This window comes from Amphibalanus amphitrite, unplaced genomic scaffold (assembly GCF_019059575.1).
Source record: "Amphibalanus amphitrite isolate SeventyFive unplaced genomic scaffold, NRLGWU_Aamphi_draft 000113F_arrow, whole genome shotgun sequence".
NCBI lineage: Eukaryota > Metazoa > Arthropoda > Thecostraca > Balanomorpha > Balanidae > Amphibalanus > Amphibalanus amphitrite.
In genome coordinates, this window is record NW_024881608.1 from 706343 (window position 1) to 727852 (window position 21510).

General features: G+C 55.3%; 2 protein-coding genes across 2 annotated transcripts in view; one reads left to right on the forward strand and one right to left on the reverse strand.

The window, feature by feature from the left end:
* Positions 1-83: 83 nt before the first annotated feature.
* Positions 84-9245, forward strand: LOC122381080. The gene is made up of 11 exons (XM_043364852.1): positions 84-320; positions 1949-2217; positions 3426-3526; positions 3881-4033; positions 4343-4728; positions 5068-5174; positions 5391-5490; positions 5788-5942; positions 6490-6697; positions 6961-8756; positions 9096-9245. The coding sequence occupies exons 2-11, from the start codon at positions 2035-2037 to the stop codon at positions 9243-9245; spliced, it is 3339 nt and encodes a 1112-aa protein (XP_043220787.1). The 5' UTR covers positions 84-320; positions 1949-2034.
* A 5178-nt stretch (positions 9246-14423) lies between these two features.
* Positions 14424-21510, reverse strand: part of LOC122381085 (nuclear hormone receptor FTZ-F1 beta-like) — a 48822-nt gene continuing 41735 nt past the window's right edge. The window contains exons 7-11 of the mRNA XM_043364859.1: positions 19957-20166; positions 18750-18891; positions 18107-18223; positions 16376-16629; positions 14424-15326 (exon numbers count right to left, since the gene is read on the reverse strand). Coding sequence (XP_043220794.1) covers positions 16388-16629; positions 18107-18223; positions 18750-18891; positions 19957-20166 — 711 coding nt within the window. The 3' untranslated portion in view covers positions 14424-15326; positions 16376-16387. The remainder of the gene's footprint in view (positions 15327-16375; positions 16630-18106; positions 18224-18749; positions 18892-19956; positions 20167-21510) is intronic.

Below are 21510 nucleotides of genomic sequence, written 5' to 3' on the forward strand. Positions count from 1 at the left end.
AAAATCGAGAAAGCAAAGCATTTACCAATTAGAGGAAAAGTTTTGTGATCTCATTTTTCAGTGAGTACTTTACGAACACCCAGTTTTTTTTTTTCTCACATTAATTCGGCCGCTTGCACACTGCGCGGTCGTGGAGCTACGTCTTACTTTTTTCAATATTATTATACTTTTTTATTGCAGTAGTTGAAGGATGACTTAAAGTAATTCAATAGGGCCAAAACAATTTGAGGTAATTTTCAGTTTTCAGGATGCAAGAACGAACAATAGGAGCTTACTTTGGGCTATATATATAAGCTACAAGTTCAAGTTGAAGTGGATTGGTAAGAGTCGCATATTATTTTGATTTCAATTCATGCTTTTGTCTTTGAGAAGGTGTCTGCATACCTATGATGCCTTCAAGATTTGTTAAGTCTTTCAGCCTTTGGTAGTGATAAAGTTGTTCTTGATCAATTATCATTCCGAACGGATCTCGGATCAGGAAGTAACAAATCATGGCTTGTATTCTGTTATGAATTGTAAGCTTTTTTAGATTATATGTTTGGATGTAAAGATATATTTTTTCTCACATCACATATTACTTTTATACTTGGGTTCCTTAAATTTGCCTGTCCCCTGGTTTGATGATGCTGGTCTATGCAATCAATTAAGGACTGATTTAAGTCTTGAATCATTGCAGTTTGTAATTAGCTCACCTTTGTAATTGTAATTGTTGCCTCCCTACTTATAAAGCTTTAATTTATTTGCAATATTCCCACAACAATAGTACATATTTTACTGCTTTTATTTGTAGAATAGCCTGCACCTACCTGAGTCCTGAAATGACCAGACTGAGGCCAGTTCTTTAACATACCTAACATTAGCATAGGTAACCATTAAGCAGGTAACCTACACCTTTACCTTAGGATAGACTTGGGCTAGTGCCTAGCTAGGTTTTTTTTTATTCACTAGCACTGAATCTTTTGCTTCATGCAAACTGGGCAGTGAATCTGAAGGAGGAAGGAGCTTTTATCAGGCAATTGTAGTGTTTTCATTTTGCCAGTGCCTGGTTATTCAATTGCATGTAAAGATACAGAGCATATGACAGTTACACAGGTACCTACCCAGTACCCACCAATCTGTTTTTATGAGCATTGAATTGGATGGGATCAATATTTTACTTATTTATATCATAGTGAGTGCCTTTACTTGTGTTTTAATGAAATTTACACCTGCCATAGCTATGCATAATATTTGCCATGAAATAGGAAATGCTACAACTAAAATGCTCTCAAATGTGAATTGTTTGTGTTGCTCCTTGAAAAAGTCACTTACTGAGACTCATAATAAGTTTAAATGCAAATATTTAAATTTTGTGTGAACTACAAGATAAAACATAATTATGAGCATTATCTGTTTAAAATCAGTGTAGTAATTATTTAACCTACAATTGGACCGTACTTTACTTCCTGTCAATTATCTGAAAACCTTGATTGTTCAGATTGTTCATTTTTATGTGTTGTTTATGTGTTTCTATGTTATGATTTACTCAACCTTTTAAGCTGTGAGCTCTCAAGAATACCTATCAGCAGTGCAAACCCTATCATTTCAGACAGGGTATTTGCACTAATACACAGCTGTAGCTGTTTTAATGAACAATTTAATGAGCTGCTTTAATAACCTATAAGCAACTGTTTTAGACTTAATGTGAAGGTGAATTGAATTATCACAGTGAAGGTGAATTATCACAAAAAGTAGTTAGGCCTGGATGCTCTGATATTATGTGCTTTATATTATTTTTCTAGCAGTCTTATGGATTGCGTGATGCCATGATTTTTTAGGGAAAATTGAATGCCAGGTTCTCTGTATCTTTGAACCCAATCATCCTTTCCATATCACTGCAGTGATGTATTTCACTGTTGCCCTCTCACACGCTGTGGATGTTAACTGTAGCTCCCCTATCCTCCTCCAGGGGCCCCCTTTGGCCGTTCGGCGGCACGGCGGCCGTCTGACGCCGCTGGGCGGTAGGTGGCGCCGGCGCGGCGGTCGCGGCGCACTATGAGCGGCTCACTGTCGACCGGCCGGCGGCGCAAGAAGCGGCGGCAGCGGCAGCGTCCCGCCGGCGGTGAGGAGAACCCGCTGAACCTGTCGCTGCCGCTGGAGGTGGAGGTGCGCGAGTCGGCCTGGTACCCGAGCGGCGAGAGGAGCTCCAAACTGGACGCCGCCGCGGCAGCGGCTGAGGTGAGGGACGGGAACGAATGAAGGGGGAGAGGGTGGCGGGTTCCGTGAGAGCACTGAGTCATTGCTGCTTGGTTACTTATCAACTTATTCTACAGATGAGGTTAGATTTTACTGGACATTGCGGAGAGAAATGTGACTTTTCCGATTCATTGTGACGAGGCTTGTTTCAACTCACCCCTTTGTGCTCAGATTTGCTGTATGCTATAGCAAGCTATTTGTCTGATAGGTATGTCGCCTGTCGGATATCATTGCCATGTTGTTCTGCGCACGGGTAGCTATGTAAGTAAGTATAGCTAGTCACCTTAAAGACAAAGGGCGAGTGTGAGCCATCGATCGAGGAAAGAATGGCTCGGCAAGTCGGCACGCTGCATGTTTGCATCATGCAAACCATATGCACGCGCACGTGCACCATGTTAGAGCACGTGCGGGCGTGCCGTGCGAGCGGCGCTATATTGCCGATATCAGTTCCTGCCGTCATACCCGGCCTCTACCGAGCCGACGAACCCGGTCTGTAATGACGCACACAACATCCAGCCATGCGATGGAATTAGCTACTGCACGTGCAGAGACATTTGTACATGACTAGCGGTAGGCACTTGTCTGCCTGTTTGTTTCCATCGAGCAGTTAATTTGCACACAATGGAGTAACTGTGGCGGCTTTTTGCGCCGTAGAGCTGCGTATTTCTGAAGCGTTGCGCGCCCCGCGCGGTGGCAGTCACGCACACACCTCCGCGCCGGTGTTGATACGGTGGGAGAATGGGGTCGGCGGGAGGATTCACCTGCTTGGCAGGCACGCGCGCCGCTGATGGGCGAATAATGATCGAAAAGGTAAATAGGCACGATCCTCACAGGACAGGCTGCTGGTTGTTTCTGGCGCTCGTAAGCACGCACCTCGTACCTTTTCCCTTAATTTACCCCACCCCCTCCCCCATATGTTTTATCGTTGTAACGATTTAGTGCTAGCGGCAACGGCTGCAAAATGGGCATCGTGTTCTTATTCCCGATTTCCTTTGTGTTTATTTTAGTTGCTCGTCCATTCCAGCAGGTTTGTTCTATTACATCTCTCCTTGGTTCCCGTCTTCACGCAGTGATCTGCCCGACCTGGCATGTTGTAACCCCTCCCCCGCCGTTCCGCAGTTATCCCCTGACAGCCGCGATGACGGCCCGTAACCCTCCCATAACCCTCCCTGCCGTCGTCTGTTCCGCAGTTATCCCCGGACGGCCGCGATGACGCGTCTCAGTCGGAGTTCCTGGGAGTTCGCGCCGCCCTGGAGGAGCAGACCGATCTCGGCCTGCACATCAACGAAAAGTAAGACGCCATGTGGGAGGACGAAGGAAACAGATTTTGGCGTTACCTTTGATAATTTTATTGGTCGAGTGACTACTATAAGGCTTGTTTGGGTCTAACTGTTTTACAATCTGTATAAAGTTTTCCGTGTGTACTTTTTCGAAATTGCGACTTCCTGGAGCACCGACCCCCAATAACATTTTTTTTTTTTTTTTTGGACTGCCCGGTTTTATTTCCTATCGCTGATCGGTGACCATTGATTGCTACCAGCGCTGTTCAACGCCTGTAACTGTGACCCCTTTCTCGCCCCGTCTCCTCCCGCAGGGGTAACCAGATATGTCAGCTGAGACCCACTCCCCTCTTACCCTCCCGCAGGGGTAACCAGATATGTCAGCTGCGCTGGGCCGACTTCAGTCAGCGCGTGCCGTCCCACTGGACCGAGCGGCACCCGAACGTGTGTCCCCTCTGCAAGAAGAAGCTCAGCTCGCGCTTCTCGCTGTCCCGACACTACATCGACGTCCATCACAGGTGGGGAGCGAGGCTGGGGCGAGGCTGGCGCGAACCCGGGACGGGAATAGTCGGAAGGAAGTAGCTTGAGAGAATTAATATTATGCCGAGGCATTTGTTTGTTGATTTGCAACTGTTTGGTTGTGCTGTCTGACCTTTTGATCAGAGTCCTTTCGTGATGGTATAAGGTATGCTTTTCTTCATAACTGTTTACTGACAGTAAACTCTGATCAAGATTATGCTGTGCTACCGTGGTATTACTTTACGCTGAGGCACTGCAGCATACCCTAGCTCTCTGGCGCGTTATTTATCTCTGCCGTCCGTTTTCAGGGAGGAGAAGAAACTCCCGACGCCGGCGCCATGCCGCTTCTGCTCCAAGATCCTGTACAACCAGTCCACGCTGAACCGTCACGTGCTGACTGTGCACAAGGAGGAGGCGCTGGCGCTGGCGGCGGCGGTCGGCACGGGTCGGGGGGCGGCCGCCGCCCCCGCCCCGGCCCCCGCCGCTGACCCGAGTCCGCCGCCAGCGCCGCTCTCCACTGGCTACTACTGCGCACTGTGTCAGCAGCGGCACCGGCGCAAATCAGAGGTCACCCGGCACATGCAGCTGCTGAAACTACAGAGCCCCAAGGGCGCGACACGGACCGGGCAGGCGCCGAAAATACAGAGCCCGAGAGCTGGGCGGTCGAGCACCGGAGCGAGGCAGGCCAGCGCTGGTGAGTGAGGATTTGGGGTGGGGGGGGGGGGGGTTGCTGAGTTGCTTTTGGGGTGTGTAGCTGGAATGCTTTGTGATGCATGAATATCCGGTAGGCATTGGGCCGGTGATGGCATATTAGCTACTTATGTGCAAATGTTGATGGTTGACTTCTTAGATGAAAGGTTCAGCATAGCACCGATCAGCAAATTAATGTAATAATAAACGTTTTTAGTTCGGTAAACTATAACATTCCATTACCAATACTTCTAAGCACAATAAGATACGTTTTTAGCTGCGTAAACTATCACATTGCACTGCCAATACTACGAAGTACCCTAACCTGTTCGTTGTATTCCAGGCGCGGCGGAGGACTCTGTGTCTGCCGAGGAGGGCAGCTCCGCCCCGGAGACCTCCAACGGTCCGCTTATCTCACCGGCGCTCACCGCACTCTCACGGGAACTCACGGTGAGCTGGCAGTCTCTTACAGGACTGTTTCTTGGCAAATACGCGTTAGGCTGCTGAAAGGGAACTCACAAAACTCACGGTGAAATCAAGCTGATGATTTTTTTATGCAAGATGTTTACTTTCCGCGGCTTAGTGAAATAGCTATGTGATGCGACATTGTATTTTACTATGTAGGCGCTGATAGCAATGGATGATAACGACTCCGTTGTATTTCAGACCACGGCGCCGTTTCCCTGTTCAGTCTGCAGCCGAACGTTTTCGGACCAGGAGCGTCTGATCGCTCACCTGGCCAGTCACCTCAGGGATAATCACTCAGGTAATACACAACAGATAGATGAGGGGTAATCCCACAGGTAATCCTCACCTCACCTGGCCAGTCACCTCAGGGATAATCACTCAGGTAACTATACTCGCCTCATATTCTAGCTGAGAATCGTACAGTGTTCACGTCACCCCAGGGAGAATCACCAGCCAATACTACATTTGGGAAAGGACTGAAAGGAGCCAGTGTCACTTCATCTGTGGAGACCTACACACAGTTCCAGCCTCACCTAAGTGAGGTTGTGCGTGAACCTCTGCCGCCCCCTGACCTCCCGCCGCCCGTCGTTCTCAGACTCGGCGCCGTCCGGCCTGTGTCCGCTCTGTGAGCTGACCGTCCCCCAGCTGGCCAGCCACGTCCGGGACGCGCACTGTCGCGTCTGCGCCCGCTGCGGACTCATACTGCCTGAGGCGCTCATGGAGCGACACCTCACCGCGCACGATCTCAAGGTACGGGAGAGGGTGTCTTTTTAATTGGACTGTGGCGCTCTGATCTTGCGAATAACTGCATTTCTGTTGGTAGATACAGCTAATTACTGATGGTTTGTGTTTAATTTTTAAAACACAATTCACCAATTTTTAATCAGTCACCGATAGGCTTAATGATTCGGGGCTACCTCCAGTCCTCCGCCCCCCGCCGTCCTGTCCTGACAGTCTGCCCCGCCCTCCGCCGGCCTTCTGGTGTCCGGTGTGTGGCCAGTGGTCAGTGTTCGGTGCCCGATGCATGTGATATAACTAGGAACACCTCCGTCCTGACCGCTCTCTCCGCCCTCCGCCAGATGGCCTTCTGGTGTCCGGTGTGTGGCCAGCGGCCAGTGTTCGGTGCCCGATAAATGTGATATAACTCGGAACACCTCCGTCCTGACAGTCTGCCCCGCCCGCCGCCAGATGGCCTTCTGGTGTCCGGTGTGTGGCCAGCGGCCAGTGTGCGGTACCCGATACATGTGATATAACTCGGAACACCTCCGTCCTGACAGTTTACTCCTCCCGCCGCCAGATGGCCTTCTGGTGCCCGGTGTGCGGCCAGCGCGAGGACCGCCGGCAGAAGATGATGCAGCACATCAGCGAGCGCCACGAGTACATCGCCGAGGGCTCTCAGTTCCAGTGCGGCTCCTGCGGCCACGTGCGGTCCCACAACCTGGTCACCCACTGCCTAAAACACGCCCGCGACGACGCCCTCACCGCCTACTGGTTCAAAACCGACGGTGAGCTGGGGGTCAGCTGGTGCTCATCGCAGTGGTAAGAATATCGCAGTGGAGACTGAATTTGGCAGCACCTGAACAATTCTTGGTGTCAGATAGAGTTGATGTATGTGCCGAATGTGGAATTCTCGTGGCGGCATGCTTGTAACTTGTAAGCGACCATGTTCATACATGTGTACAATTCTACGTTTCTAAAGAAGTGGTAAGACGTTTGTCAGCCTCCCTGCCCATCTCTAACTCTCCTCTCCTCTCCCTGTCTCCCACAGTTCTATCTCCGCTGGAGCAGCGCGGCCTGGAGGCGGGCCGGCTGCTCCGCTCGTCCTCTGACGACTCGTCGCTGCAGTGGCTGCCGGTAGCCGCCGCCGAGCCGGCCGCGGCCGCCGTCGTCTCCGGTCTCAGCGTGCACCTGCTGCAGGCCTGTGACGGCGTGCCGGGCGCCGGACTGGACGCGGCTGCGCTCCTCTCGGCCGCCCTGTGTCCCGTGTGCGCGGCGCCGACCCCCTCCGGCCGACAGCTGGGAGCCCACCTGCAGCGGCACGGCGAGCTGCCGGTGCTCTTCTGTCCCAGCTGCCCGCGCACCTTCTGCCGGCCGGAGCGGGCGCGCCGCCACCGTTGCGGCCGCCTGCTCTGCCTGCTCTGCGGCCTGCAGGTGCCCTCGGCCGTGGTGGCCGCCCACTGGACGCTGCACGCCGGCGACGACCCGATCTGCGCGCTGCTGACCCCGCAGACGGAGCCCGGGGACGGCGAGGGGTCGGCAGAGAGTGACGAGGAGCCGCCGTGCGGCCTGCTGGAGCGGCAGCTGGCCAGGCAGCTGGCGGGGATCAAACAGGAGCCGCTGGATGTGGAGGACGGGGAGGACGGAATGGGAGAGGTGCCCGGGGATGAGTTTGAGGACGGCGAGGACGGCGGCGGGGCTGGTGAGGATGGTGGCAGTGCTACGGGTAGTGCTGTTGGTGATGATGGTGCCGCCGGCGCTGACGGCGAAGGTGGTGAGAATGGTGATGGTGATAGGGAGGAGGGTGGTGATGTGAAAGATGGAAGCAGTGAGAATGAAAATGGTCTTGATCTCGGGACGAAGACGGGCGAGGAAGTGGAAAGGCAGAAAGAAACTAAGGAGTGTAGCGACGGAGACGGGAAACATCGTGAAGAAGATCTAGATCGTAATGTGGGAAGGGACCTTGATAAGAGGAAAGAATTAGATCGTGACGGAGAGAAGGAGCTTGATAAGGGGAAAGAATTGGATCCTGCCGAGGAGAGGGAACATGGCGACAGGGAAGAACTAGCTGGTGGTGCAGACAAAAACACTTGTAACAGTGACGGTGAAAAGCGCGATGAACCTAAGAACGGGAATCCTGAGGCAAACAATGGCAATGGCCTAGAGAACGATGGTAGCTTAAAAGCAAACAGTGCAGCACCTGATTCGAAGGAGTCTGTTGAGAAGCCTGCACTGACGAACGGAGTGGCGGAGGAGCAGAACGGCCACGACGGCCGCCAGCTCCGTGGTCGCCCTAGGAAACGATCTCTGGATGAATGTCATAAACCCGCGCCAAAGGATGACCGTGAGTCGACCGAGTCGACCGCTGTGGATCAGAACAACGTCAGTGATGAATCTAGTCAATCGGAGAAAACGCCGGCGGAGGACCCTCCCAAGGAGTGGGCTTCGTTGGGTTTTCCGGCGGCAGACGCCGCTGAGGGCGACACCCCGGTGCGGGAGGCTCGCTCGGAACGCCGCTCCCCGCCCCGCAAACGCCGCCGCTCGCTGTCGGCGGACGGCAGCACCGGCGGCGGCTCCCCTAGTCCCGGCGGCCGCGCCGAGCGCCGCTCGCCGCCGGCCACATGCCGTTCGGAGGAGGGCGGCGCCGAGTCGCCCGAGTCGGACTCGGAGTCCGAGTCTCTGGCCTGCGACCTGTGTCCGCGCCGGCTGCGCTCCGTGTCTCAGCTGCGCCGTCACCGGCTGTACCGGCACGGCGAGTGGCGCGGCCCGCTGCGCTGCCCCCGCTGTCCGCGCCGCTTCTTCCTGGCCGCCCACCGGCGGCTGCACGCCTGTGCCGGTGAGGACGCGGCGGGCGGCGCGCGGCCCTGCTGCGGCCGCTGCGGCGCCGAGCCGGCCGCCGGCCGCCCGGCCTGCCTGGTGTCAGCGGCCGGCCGGCGGCTGCGGCTCACCGTCTGTGCGCGCTGCGACTGCCCGCTGCCCGGCCCGGACAGCAGCGGCTCTGACAGCTCTGACCGCGCCGGCCGGGACAGTCAGGTGTCGCCGCCGCCGTCCCTGCCCGGCGCCGCCGTCTGCTGCGAGTGTGACGCGCCGCTGGCGGCCGGCGCCGCCGCCCTGCTCCAGGAGGAGGGCGCCGCCGAGACCCCGGGCCCGGCGGCGGCGCGGCTCTGCGTGCCCTGCGCCGAGCAGCGGCTGGCGGCCGAGCCGCGGCTGGCAGCGCGCCTGTGGCGGCCCGAGGCCACGCTGGGCGCTCTATGGTGTCCGTCCTGCTGCCAGCCCCAGGTCTCCCTCCACCAGCTGCGGCTGCACAGCTTGCGGCAGCACGCCGACGTCATGTAGGCGCCCGTGGTGACGTCATGTGCGCGTCGGTCGCAGTCTGGTGTGACGTCATCCATCAGTGTCTGAGCTTGCCAGAGTAGTTTGAGATTGGCTGTCGGAAGTGTCTGTGCGGAGAGGCACAGTGAGCGACACTGCCGGGGTCAGAACGGGTGCAGCAAGCTTCGTTGTCCTTGTAGTGCGCGCCGCGCCGTCGTCAGGCAGCTAGAAGTCAGGTGAACCGCTGTATAACGTAGTCTGTAGCGGAACTGGCGTGCGTCGCTTGTTCCTGTGTATGAGAGTGATCGCACGCCCCTCGCGACGGGCATTTCCAATACTACTGAATCGCGCTGCAATCAACACGCTTTATAAGTTAACCAAACACGCTTCGTTATCGTCACGCTGTGTGAGTGTGTCGTACTTTGTCACGTGTCAGTTATTTGCTCACATTTGTTGGACATTGGCGTTATTTTATTATCCGTTGCACCTTTTATATCAGCTCGTTTATAGGAACCCAGCGGCAATCTCGTTTGGTTAACTGTAGCGCTTGTGCTATGAATCTGACTAGGGAGCTAAGCGCTCGACATTTTACTCCAATGTTGTGTTAACTTCCTCGCCTAGATAGTACAGTGATGTGTGAGAGCCAGTGTCATCCAGGATCCAACGGGACTGGAATTTTTCAAAGCCATTGTTTGTTGTCTTGCAATATGACTGTAGCAAGCTTTTTGTATTTGTCGCCTGCTTAGGACAGTTATGACGTTGATTTTCAAAACTCCAGCCGTGAAAAATGAAGTGTTTATTAACGCAACTGTCACAAGCCAGCCGTTTAGCATATACCGAGGCAACTGAGGTAGAATATGCGGATGTAAAATCTAAAATTTGCCACTCCCACGAGATCTACCACGCTAGAATTACAGCCGAAAGTTTGCGGCGCGACTTGCGGCGCGACCCGCGTACCAAATCGCTCACCAGGCAGACATGGCGTACCCGCCCCCACTACACGCCCGTCACAATGTTCGTCCCATCGGCGCCTCTCAGACGGTCCTCTCCAGACTAACCCGGCCTTCGAGTAGAGCCTCCACCCTGTCCCAGCGGCTCTGATCAGACGGTCCTCTCCAGGCTGACCCTGCCGGCCAGCAGCGCCTCCACCCTGTCCCAGCGGCTCTGATCAGACGGTCCTCTCCAGACTGACCCTGCCGGCCAGCAGCGCCTCCACCCTGTCCCAGCGGCTCTGATCAGACGGTCCTCTCCAGACTGACCCTGCCGGCCAGCAGCGCCTCGACCCTGTCCCTCTGTCTGCGGGTGAGGGGGTCCGGCGGCAGCGGACCGGCCAGGGGCAGATCCAGCACGAACAGCCGGCACCGGGTGGCCTCCAGAGCCGACGGCTGACCGGCCTCCAGGCGCGCCGCCTGCCGGTCCCAGGCCGCCTGCCAGCGCCGCCGGGACGACCGCAGGCGCCTGGGGGCAGCGAGGGGCAGGTACGGAAGAGTGACACGAGCTAGTTATAAATGGCACACATTGGTAATGTAATTGAGTGAGTGAGTGAGTGGATGGCACGGCTGTTCTTAGGTGGTTTGACCTCTAGCGCTAAGAAAGCTGTTGGTTGCACAACGGTAATGTTCAAAGACGTTTCGTATTTGCTGCTATAGGCTTCTTGCAATCTGTTCTGTAAGATTATTCAGTTATCTAACATACAAACTCGCGTCTCTCCACGTTCTTAGGTTCGGTGATGTGCTTCACATTCATCTCACCTGACGGCGCTGCTGTCGCCAGACTGAGGATCGCGCCCCATCCGGACAGCCAGCCGAGGTGGTGCTGAGACGAAATTAGAGGAGAGGACAAGCCTCCGGTACTCGGTGCTGCCTACCGTCGATCACTAGTTGTCCTCCCTTCCAACGCCACAGAGTGAGTGGAACAAACGGCGTGGGTATCGACCAAACGACCGGTGAGCCGCGCCCCCTAGCGGTGAGTAAAAGAAGCGGGGAGGAGAATCCGTGCCAGACAGTAGCTAGTCATCGGCTGGATGCATGAGAGTGGCAAGTGTTTGACATGGGCAGCACTCAATGCAGGCCTCTCGTAAACTGAAGGCCTTGTAAGTAGGTACAGTCACAGATACTGACGCTTGACAGGATGATTCCTGGCCAGCACCGATAGATGGCGTTCGGGTATACTCACCTCAGCACCTGCCAATCTTCTGTAGATGGCAGCACAGGTACCCCATCAGAGCGAGGCCGATCCCTGGACCGCTCCAGCCGGCAAAACTGGTTTTATCAGCCCAGCGAGGCCTGCTGTCGACGGTATCAGCTTTTTGGCCCGGTTCCATAAAGGGCATTGCGGTTTACGTAGACAAGGTCATCTACTATTGCGCCTTTGCTTCTCTGCTATCATACGCTTGAAAAAGGTTTGATTTTGCATTGCATGGAATAGCTTACCGCTTTGCAAGTGATAATATTCTTTAAAGCTTTCGCATACGCGCCACCTGTCCTTCTTAGCCTTAACCCATCCGGTGACCCTACCAGGCAGCCACTAGGAGACAAACCCGAAAGGAGCGTACCTCTCCGGGGTACCTACACGTCTGAGTGTCCGGTTAGCCTGTCCCACCGGGATACTACCGTCCGACTGTAACGGCTCAGCCACAGCGGCGCACTGAGCCGCTATGGGCTCAGCCGCTGCGGCGCACCAGCCAGGAAGTCCCTGTGCACTTGCAGTCAATACAGGTGTAAATAGCTAACACACTCGAATCCATGTGGTTCGTACCATATGCACTGTGTGCTATCTCCAGGCGTCTGTCTGTGGGGCCAGGACAGGGTCCCCGGGTCTCCATCCGCCCTGCAGTTCGCGTGTCTTCCATCGCCAGGCGTCGGGGCGGTTTTTACCGGGCGCCCGCCCCTCCTATCGGCTCCTCCACAGCTCCGTGTCGGCATACAGCGGCGTATTTAGAAAATCGCGAAGGGGGGGGCCAAGGGTTTGGAGGGCGCCACCTCACCCAAGGAGGGCGCCATACGGTCGCGAGATAAAAATCGTTCAGTGGGGGTTGGGGGGTTGGGAGGCGTTTTTTACCATGCCACCAGTTTTTTTTTTGCGTAACCTCGTATAGGTCGTGCTGCATTGATTTTGCATCGTGTGTATTCTTTATACTCCAGGTCACAAAAGGTCAAGTGTTCTTGAAATGCTGCGCCGAAGGCGCGCGAAATTTTTGAAAACAACCTTTTCCTCCGCTTTTTAGGCACGCCTTTTATACGATCACTGTTCAAAGCTCCTCTCGCTCTTTTACCAAATTTGAAGGTGTAAAAAATACCTAAGGTTTGGTCGGGCCGCTGCCACACAAACTGTACAGAAAGCTTGGCTCATGGGTGTCGATGTATAAAAGTTTATTGGCGGTGGCATATCTACGCACCAGATCACCGTATCGGATTGATACCGGAGCGCGAGATGCGTAAACATCATCCAAATTACCTCAGACCAGCCTTCATAGCCTTCTCACAGATGCATACAGTGTACCCACATAACCAGTTTCAATCACCGAAACTTCAGATGCCTGCTGTTGCGCCCGAACCTGTTGACAATACTTAATCGTAATCCATATAGATGTCATGATGCACGTAAAGTAGGATCAATCCGTTAAGACCAAAGACGTGTTTTATGCATCGTAGAGCGTAGATAGTTTTGGTAGGTATAGATACTTCATTCATTGTGCTGAATGCACGTTCATTTGTGGCAGTTTTCACAGGCAAGACATCAACTATGTGCAATAGAACGACTAAGTTGAAAAACATGCCAAAGGAGTAAATAAATGATAGGAGGGCAGCGATCAACGGATGTTGCCAATAGGTAGAAGGGCTGCGATCCACAGGAGGGCACTAATAGGTAGAAGAGCCCCGATCAACATCCCGAGTTTCGACAGTAGGGCACCGATAGGTAGGAAGTTGGCGAGCAGCAGGAGGGCGCCAATGGATAGAAGGGCAGCGATCAACAGGAGGGCACCAATAGGTAGGAGGGCGCCGATCAACAATCAACAGGAGGGCGCCACCAGGTAAGAGGGTGGCGAGGAACAGGAGAGCACCAATAGGAGGGTGGCGATCAACAAGAGGTCGCCAATAGGTGGGAGGGCGGTCATCAACTGGAAGTCGCCAATGAGCGGAAGGGTGACGATTAAAATGGGGGTGGCAATGGTGAGGAGGGCGCCTTTGCTCAAGAGGATGACACGAACAGGAGGGCGTCTGTGCGGAGGGCGCTGGTCAACAGGAAGGTGCCAGTGGATAGGAGGGCGGTGATCAACAGGAGGGTGCCAGTGGTTAGGAGGGCGGCGATCTACACGAGGGCGCCAATAGGAGAAGGGCCCCGATTAACATTCAACAGGAAGGACTAGGGAACCAATAGGTAGGAGGGCGGCACTGAACAAGAGGGTGCCAAAAGGGAGAAAGGCGTCCTTCAAAATTTCACATGAGGGCTCAATAGGTAGGAGAGCGCCAATAATTATGAGGACGCCGATCAGCAGAAGGGCGGCAATGTGTAGCAGGGTGGCGACCTACAGGAGGGCGCCTTCGGGTGAGAGGGCGCTTATTTACAGGACAGCGGCTTACATAGGCGACCACCGTTACGCTTAGAGAGCTACAGCCTACAAATGTGGTTGGAGGGCGCCCGAGGGAGCCCTCCAACCGTATTTGGAGGGCGTATTTGGAATGGGCGTCCTCCGAGGGCGCCCTCCATCCGTATTTTCCCTGTAAACACATTCGCGATTGGAGGGCGCCCTCCAGTCGCGATTGTTTTTCGATTCGATTATATCACAATTGCATTTGCGATTGGAGGGCGCCTTCGGCGCCCTCCAATCGCAAAGGGCGCCTTCGGCGCCCAAGGGGGGGGGGCCATGGCCCAGTGGCCCCCCCCCTGCCTACGCCCCTGTCGGCATACCCCGGATCACCAGCATCTTAGCGTGCCGGAGAGGCTTCGAAGGATGCCTTTGTTTTTTCCAAGGAGGCGCCCACTTTATCATCTCAGTATCGGAGTAATTATGCATGTGAATTGGATGTTGAATCAAACCGGGCGGTGGGAAAATGAAAGTTGTCTGTTGACGAGCAATTTTCCTGAATTCCTATCTCGTTTTTTTGCCGAATGCAAGCTCTCATGCGGGAGATACGCTTACATCCATAGCCCAATGCGTCATGCCACTCCATTGAGCGCACGCTAACTCAAACAAGGCGATACAATGTACAAATGTATTAATAAAATCGCTTTTGGCATTGCATTTTCCATATACTCTCATTCCGTCTCTCTCGTTCTCTCACAAAACAGCACCAGTTTGTACAACAAAATAGTGAACAATACAGTATGTTTAGCCTCGTCAGAGGTACGAGCGCACGGGCACGCTGAGTAAGGCTCACCATTGGACACATAGCTGCACCGGTCACTGATCACACCGAGACGGCGACGCTCCCGGCTCCGCGGGCGCCCCGGGACCAGGGGCGCCGCCGGCGGCCGGTCGGCGCGAGCGGGGCAGCGCCCGGTCTCACCCGCGCGCGGCACCAACGTCTGCGTCACTTTCTGCAAAGGACGCAGAGTTGTCTCGGCTCGCGCGTGCTGTGGTGAGTGGTGGTGCCTCGGACCGCGGCGCTGGCTCCGCGACTCGCTCCGTTCGGCCGGCCGGCTGGCCCGCTGTGGGGGAGCCGTGTCGGAGCGCGGGGCGCCGCTCTCGGGCGCGGGACGGGCGGCCGGCGCCGGTAAGCCGAGCTGGCACTGGGCAGGTCGGGTCGGCTGGCCGGCGTCGCGGCCGCCCGGGAGGCGGCGGCCGGCCCTCTCCGCCGCCTCGGAGCCTGCCGAGGCGCGGCAGGACCGGCCGCCAGAAACACAGCCCACACGACTTCACTTGGCGACTAGCTCTCGGCGGCGGGACGGGGGCCGCCCGGCACACGGCGGCGCCGGGCGGCGGCGGCTCGTGCGCGCGCCGGCGCCAAGTGAGGCGTGTGGCGCGGCTCGGGCTGCGTTTGGCACTGGCGCCGCGCCGGCGGCGGACGACGCGGCTGGAATGTGTGTGGAGCGGTGAGCGGCGGGTCGCCAGCGACCGCGGCCCACGGACGGCATCGGCACATGACGCGCTCAGACGACCGCCTGCCGGCACAGACACGGGTCACCGGTCAGACGACGGACAGGAAAACATACCGATGGACGGATGAGCCAACTTAGACCTGATGGTGGCATCTAGCAAGGGTGACGGACTTAAACTTAAGTGCAAATGCCTCCACTTTACTCAGCTAATAACTGGCCGACTTGTCATGCATGCTTAGGGTTGGCCTATGAGTCCATGACAATATGCATCGATTTCACTTCAGCAAATTCATTTCTACCCATCTACCCCAATCACACATGCCAATAGAACACATTCTGACAACCGTTTACCAGCATCTCACACCAGTCACGACATATGTCATCACTCTAAACCCTCCTCGAGTCCATCTGACACTTGTCTGACACTCGGACTGATACCGTGTGACGACACAGAGTGACGACACACTGCCAGGCGTGTCTGGTCGGGACAGGTTGGAGCGGACCTCCATGGACCATATGGCACGGTCAGAGTTCTCCCCTAGGCAGTTAGAGAGAGGGATGAATGAGAGAGAGAGAGAGAGAGAGAGAGAGAGAGAGAGAGAGAGAGAGAGAGAGAGGGGGAGAGAGAGAAAGAGAGCGAGAGAGGGAGGAGAATTCCGGGGAGCGGCATATGGCTGTGGTGAGACTGACCGGTCGAAGCGGCTGCTCGGGTGTGATGTTTGGGAAAGGCTGTGGGTTCGCCATAACATCTGTCAGCAGAGTTGAGGGGTTATGGAGAATGGAACATGGCCGGAATGTGTAAGTGTGGAGTGCCCAATAGTGGATGTCATTGTCGATCTGCAAGCCGTGCAAAGTTTATGAAGTGTGACCGAGTGTTGCATTATGTGCCCAATTTTGAACACGACGGGTTTCTCAGGTAAAACAGGTCACCAGTCACCACACCACAGATAATTCAATACAGAATATTTCATCACAACGCTCACAACACAACGCAGCGCACACGATCATTATGGGTGGAAACACATTTTGACACTGCTACTTTTACCTAAACCATCTCCATTCCCCCCCCCCCACTATTTCTCACCCCGCCGCACGCCCCACCTGGCTCTCACCTCTGCGGTCGTTCAGTCGCCCCTGAGCAACTCAAACAGGATATCGAAGGTGGGGCCGCCGTCTGTGCTGGCCCGCGCCGCGATCAGCTCCTTGCCCAGCTGACAGGCGCGCTCCACATCCGGGATGCGCAGCAGCAGCTCGCCGAACTTGCTGGGCATGTCGGCCGAGTGGGACATGGTGTACTGCTGCAGCGCGTGCAGCACCTGCTCCCGCGTGGTGGACACCTTCTGCGGCTCCTTCAGCGACGACGAGTCTGCCGGACGGAGTGGAGGGCGGTGTCAGGTGGTGGAGAGAGACTCGGAGCGGGGGCGCAAGGGGTTGGTGGAGGGCAGTGGTCGAACAGTGAACAGAGGACAAGCATACACGTGTAACCTCTGAATGGCGTGTATTCGGCCACGTTGCTCAGTAAAATGTACCCAATTTAATCGCTAAAAAAGGCACATTTTAGAAGGATCAAGTTTGCTTCATTCTCTCGCTTCAATTGCATTACACTGTTTTTGAACGGTTCCATCGAGCCGACAAGAATGAATGAAATAGGGGAGACCCGGGAGGTATGGGCCCCCTGGAGGTATGGGCCATCGCAGTTTTGAAGAAGTGTTGCGTATTTTTACACATTTGACGGCGTTAACTGGTAGCAGCATTTCGTTACACATCCCACGTGATTTTCAAAGCCTTCATCAGTCTTCGTTGGCAATGAGCGGTGATAAAGCGTTTTTGCCCTCTTCGAGTAAAATACGGTACATACAGAAAATTCGTGATAAATTTGAACCAGGCTCGTTTTATGATGTCAGACCTTCGCTAATATAAAGTTTAAAGCATGCAAATTAAGACTGGATCGACAATATGAAGCTTTCTTGCAAGATTATGAGCTGAGATGCTACACACATTATGGCGTCCTAACCGGGAGGTTCGGGCCACCCACCCCCGGTGATCCTAAATGAATAAAAAGATGCTTTCATTGAATGTCCTCGTCAATAAGTTTTATTTTTGTCGCGCAAGGTCGAAAATTTAACTACAAATTTGATTCGAACAGAAAAATATTATTGATCTTATTTCATGGTGCATGATTGTGTTTACCAAAATACATATAAGCCCAAGAGGCCTCCATGAAGCAAGCTGTTGGCCGCTTATGCGGTTCCTGGGCTCTAAGAGAGATCAAGGTAGATACCAGCTACGAGTATTATTCTTATTGTCGAGAAAAGAATATGAAACATGGCACCGGCCCATACCTCCCGGGCCATGGCCCATACCTCCCGGTGTATTTTGATGGATCGAAAAAGCACATGATTTATTGAAAGTTATCTCGAGACAAAATAGTTGATCCCAGATGCCTAATATCAGGCATACGTTGCAGGCGAAAGGCAATTCCACGTACACAGAGTGAAAAACCGAGTCTAGCCACAGCCCACTGGAAGAAAATTGCCTTTTCACAAAACCGGCCCATACCTCCCGGGTCTCCCCTAACAAGAAACGGTCATCGGTCAATATCCTATCTCCAAACAGGCACGTCAGCAGAGTCAGCATTTGTCTCTGACAGCGGTCATCGACCTCCGGACGGACTCTCCACAAGCCGCACTCTATTATCTGCCGGTTCAAAGAGCCTTAGCGGCAGCCGGGTTCCCGGGCTCGGCCCACGTACCCGGCTTCAGACCGCCCCCGGCAACAGACGTGAGTGGCGGTGCCGGGACTGACGGCTGACCCCCTCCCCCTGACCCCCCTCCGGCACTCACCACCACTCGACGACAGAAGAATGATGACCTTGAGCGCGATATACTCGTAATAGTCGACCTTGAGCCGGCGCAGTTGATCGGTGAGCGCGATCATACGCTCCACGCAGCGACCCACGCCTGCGGGCACAGAGGTCAGATGTCAGCTCGGGTTCGGACCGGCCGTGACGACAGAAGTCAAATGTCACGAGCTGTGAGCACGGAAAGTTCAGCGCACACAGAAAAAGGCTCGGAGATATGGGTCAGAATAGCGACCGACCGACCTGGTGACGGCGGGACGGAAAGGTCAGAGGTGGTTCAGGAGAGCTGGCCGGGGCCCGGCGGCACGTGCCACAATGGGGACGGGTCTCCGCCCGCCGGCGCTGCCCAGCTGCATGGCAACCGACCGTCATGGGACAGAAATACCCGGCGGCTCGTGAGCCCTCGCTCGCACGGCGGCAGCTGACGTCAGAGGTCGAAACCATTCTACGAAACGGCATTCGTTGAAATGGGACTGGCCACGTAGCAACTGCTCGGCTTTTGTAACCGGGCTAACAAATCAAATATAAAGACATCTAAGGCACTGCACGTTTTCCAGCTAGCTTCACATATGTATGCCACTGATCTAGTTCCGTATCCCGGACCCGGGATCCGGGCGGGTGCGTACCGATGGCGTTGGCCTCCTGCATGCTGAGTGAGCGTCCGTTGGCTATCCGGATGTGCCCGGGCGTCTCTAGCGAGCGGAAACAGCAGGTGAGCAGCAGCAGCTGACACCACGTGTTGATGAGCAGCGCCGTCTGGTCGTCAATCTGGCAACACAAACAGGGGGGCAGAGCGTCAGTCGGGCAACTTCAGAACGTGGGGGAGTATGAGAACACGGGATAAAGCACGCATACCTACGGTCGCTTCTACTAAAATATTCAGCATGTTACTGCAAAGTAAACAAAAAAGTGAGGAGCTTTCAACAGGCAAAGTAGTTAGACAACGATATAACGCATATATGCATGACGCACATTTCACAGGCCTACAAATTAACGAAACGTGTAAACAGCCGCCCTGATATCTGATGAGGAAGTGGTTGGCAAATGCTGGCTTGTCATCCTTGAACAGCTCAAAATAAACCAAGTCCAAAGAACAGCACGAAAAATGAAGCAATTTTAATAAACTAAATCCGCAATGCCAACAAAGGGCATATAGCGTGAGTCAAACTTACATATATTGTAATAGGTACAGTTACACCGCACTTTAGTGACGCAACCAAGGACATGTTCTTTGAACACCACCAGTCCGTTTACGGCAATCACAACCGGCCAGCAAACGGAAAACGCCCAAGGTCACTGCCGTATCAGTCAGTAAACGCGCTCTCTGCATGGCGATGCCAAGATGGCCGAATGGGCGGCGCAGCGCTCCCCAGCTCCCGACATGCATCCTAAGGTCCTGTGACCAGTGCACGTGCACAAGGCGTCAGTGATCGTGCCACCGGAGCCACTTATAGCGCCGTCAGACACCGGCGAGAGAGCACGCAAGGCTGCGGAGTCACCCCGAGGGGCCTCTCGGGTCCGCGGGCTCATTGTTTTCCACCCCGGCGGAACCTCGCATGACCAGGTATCATGTGCATATCAGCGACTGGTCAGTTTTCCTCCTTAGATCCGACTCTCCACTTGTCTTGTGCGCCTCTAATATGTAAATTACATTATCATTCACCGTCCTTACGGCGTCGTCTTCTCGGTACCTAATATGCCACTGCCGTCACTATCTAACATCCGTTTCCCGTTTTCTATCATTGGGATCCCCAAATCGCAATGTCTGAAGAAGGTGGCTGCCCTCCCCTCACTACCCCACTTCGACCTCTTCCTCTACCCTGCTCAACTCACGTGGATGTTTTTGAAGAGCGGCAGACTCTTGCACCACTTGACGATGCGGTAGAGCCGGTGGTCGGCCACGTTACAGAGGTTGCTGTAGTCGCCGGAGGCAGCGCCGGCGGCGGCGGCGGCCGCGGCGATCCCCGAGGGCTGCGCTGACGCCGGTGAGGGCACACTGTCCGCCGGCGAGGGGTGCCACAGGTGCTCCACCTCCATCATTTGCTGCGGAAAGACAGAAAAAGATGTGAGTTAGCGTGGGCTGGCAGGGAAGGTAGTGGAGCGCATCAGTACTCGCCAAAGAAAGGGAAGGTAGGGGTGCTGGCGATGTGAAGTTAGGCGGAGTCGAGTTAAAAGATTACGAGTACAAGGAACCGGCCTTGCATGACGCGTACAGAAGAATGCCTTAGTCCAAGGTTCCAAACTTCATGCTTTCCAGCTTTTTGCAAACAAGTGAGCGCAATGTCCTTTTTCGGAATGCCTTGAAGTCGCCGAAGGTCTCCTTTGTTTGATTTGTAATCCGTCACTCAGGGACGAAGAAATAAAGGTAAATTATGCTGTAGCTTCGAGAGCAGGTAACGCAGCCATTCCGTGAAACACTTTCGGAAATTCCGTCACAAACGTCTTCCCCCGTCATCTGACGGAAATGAGAAGGGACATTTTCCGCCGGCGGTGTCTGCGATCTCACCCGGGGCGACCTTCTTAACGTCCTTGTCCGGCTCGGGTCAGGGGGTCACGACGGAAAGTCAACAGTCCGCCGGCCATATCGGGACATCAAGTGCACGCCGCCAGGCGAGCGGACGGCACGACCGTCCCGTCACACCACTGGGGGAGGGGGGGGGTACCCGGATCGTCAACCGGAAACTGATTGCGCCCGCCGGCGGCGACCGAGCCATCGCGCCCAATTAGCGTCTCGGCGAGCGGCCGCACGTGCTGCAATAAAGCGCCTCCCGGCCGACCATGACGCAAGACGGGCGCTCCCCGAGCCGATGGAATTTCCCCGACCGGAGGGATAATTACCGCGCGGGTGGCGCCCGGGTGCCCGGTGGGTGTCGGGTGGCCGCCGGGTGTCTCCTCAATACCACCCAGGTGACTGGAGTGTTCCGTGAGGGGCTCTGGTCTTTTTCCGTCGGACGCCACCCGCGGCTGCCCATCGGACCTCCCAAACGTTCACCACGGGACGGCTCACGGCAGATGGCCGCTCTCCGTCTCCAATTCAATGCCCATACCGGCTGTCCACAGACACCACTGCCGGCTGTGACAGCAGCCCGTTATGCAGAGCGCCGTCGGTCCGGTCGCCGGGCCCACGTATAGAGGACGTGTCCTTGTGTGCCGGCGCCTGACCTTGGGCGCGGGGGAGGGCGGCGGGCGGGGGGGGGGGGGCACACGGGTCTCCTATCGCCGCGAATCTTTGTCGGCGCCCAGACGTTGCGCTGCCCGCCGCCGTCCTTGTATCACCTTGGGCGAGCGGCTCAGCGCCGCGGCGGTGGAAGCCGTGGCGGTGGCGGTGGCGGCGAGGCGGTGGCAGGGGAGGGAATGATGGCCAAATTTTGGAATACGCCGATCCTC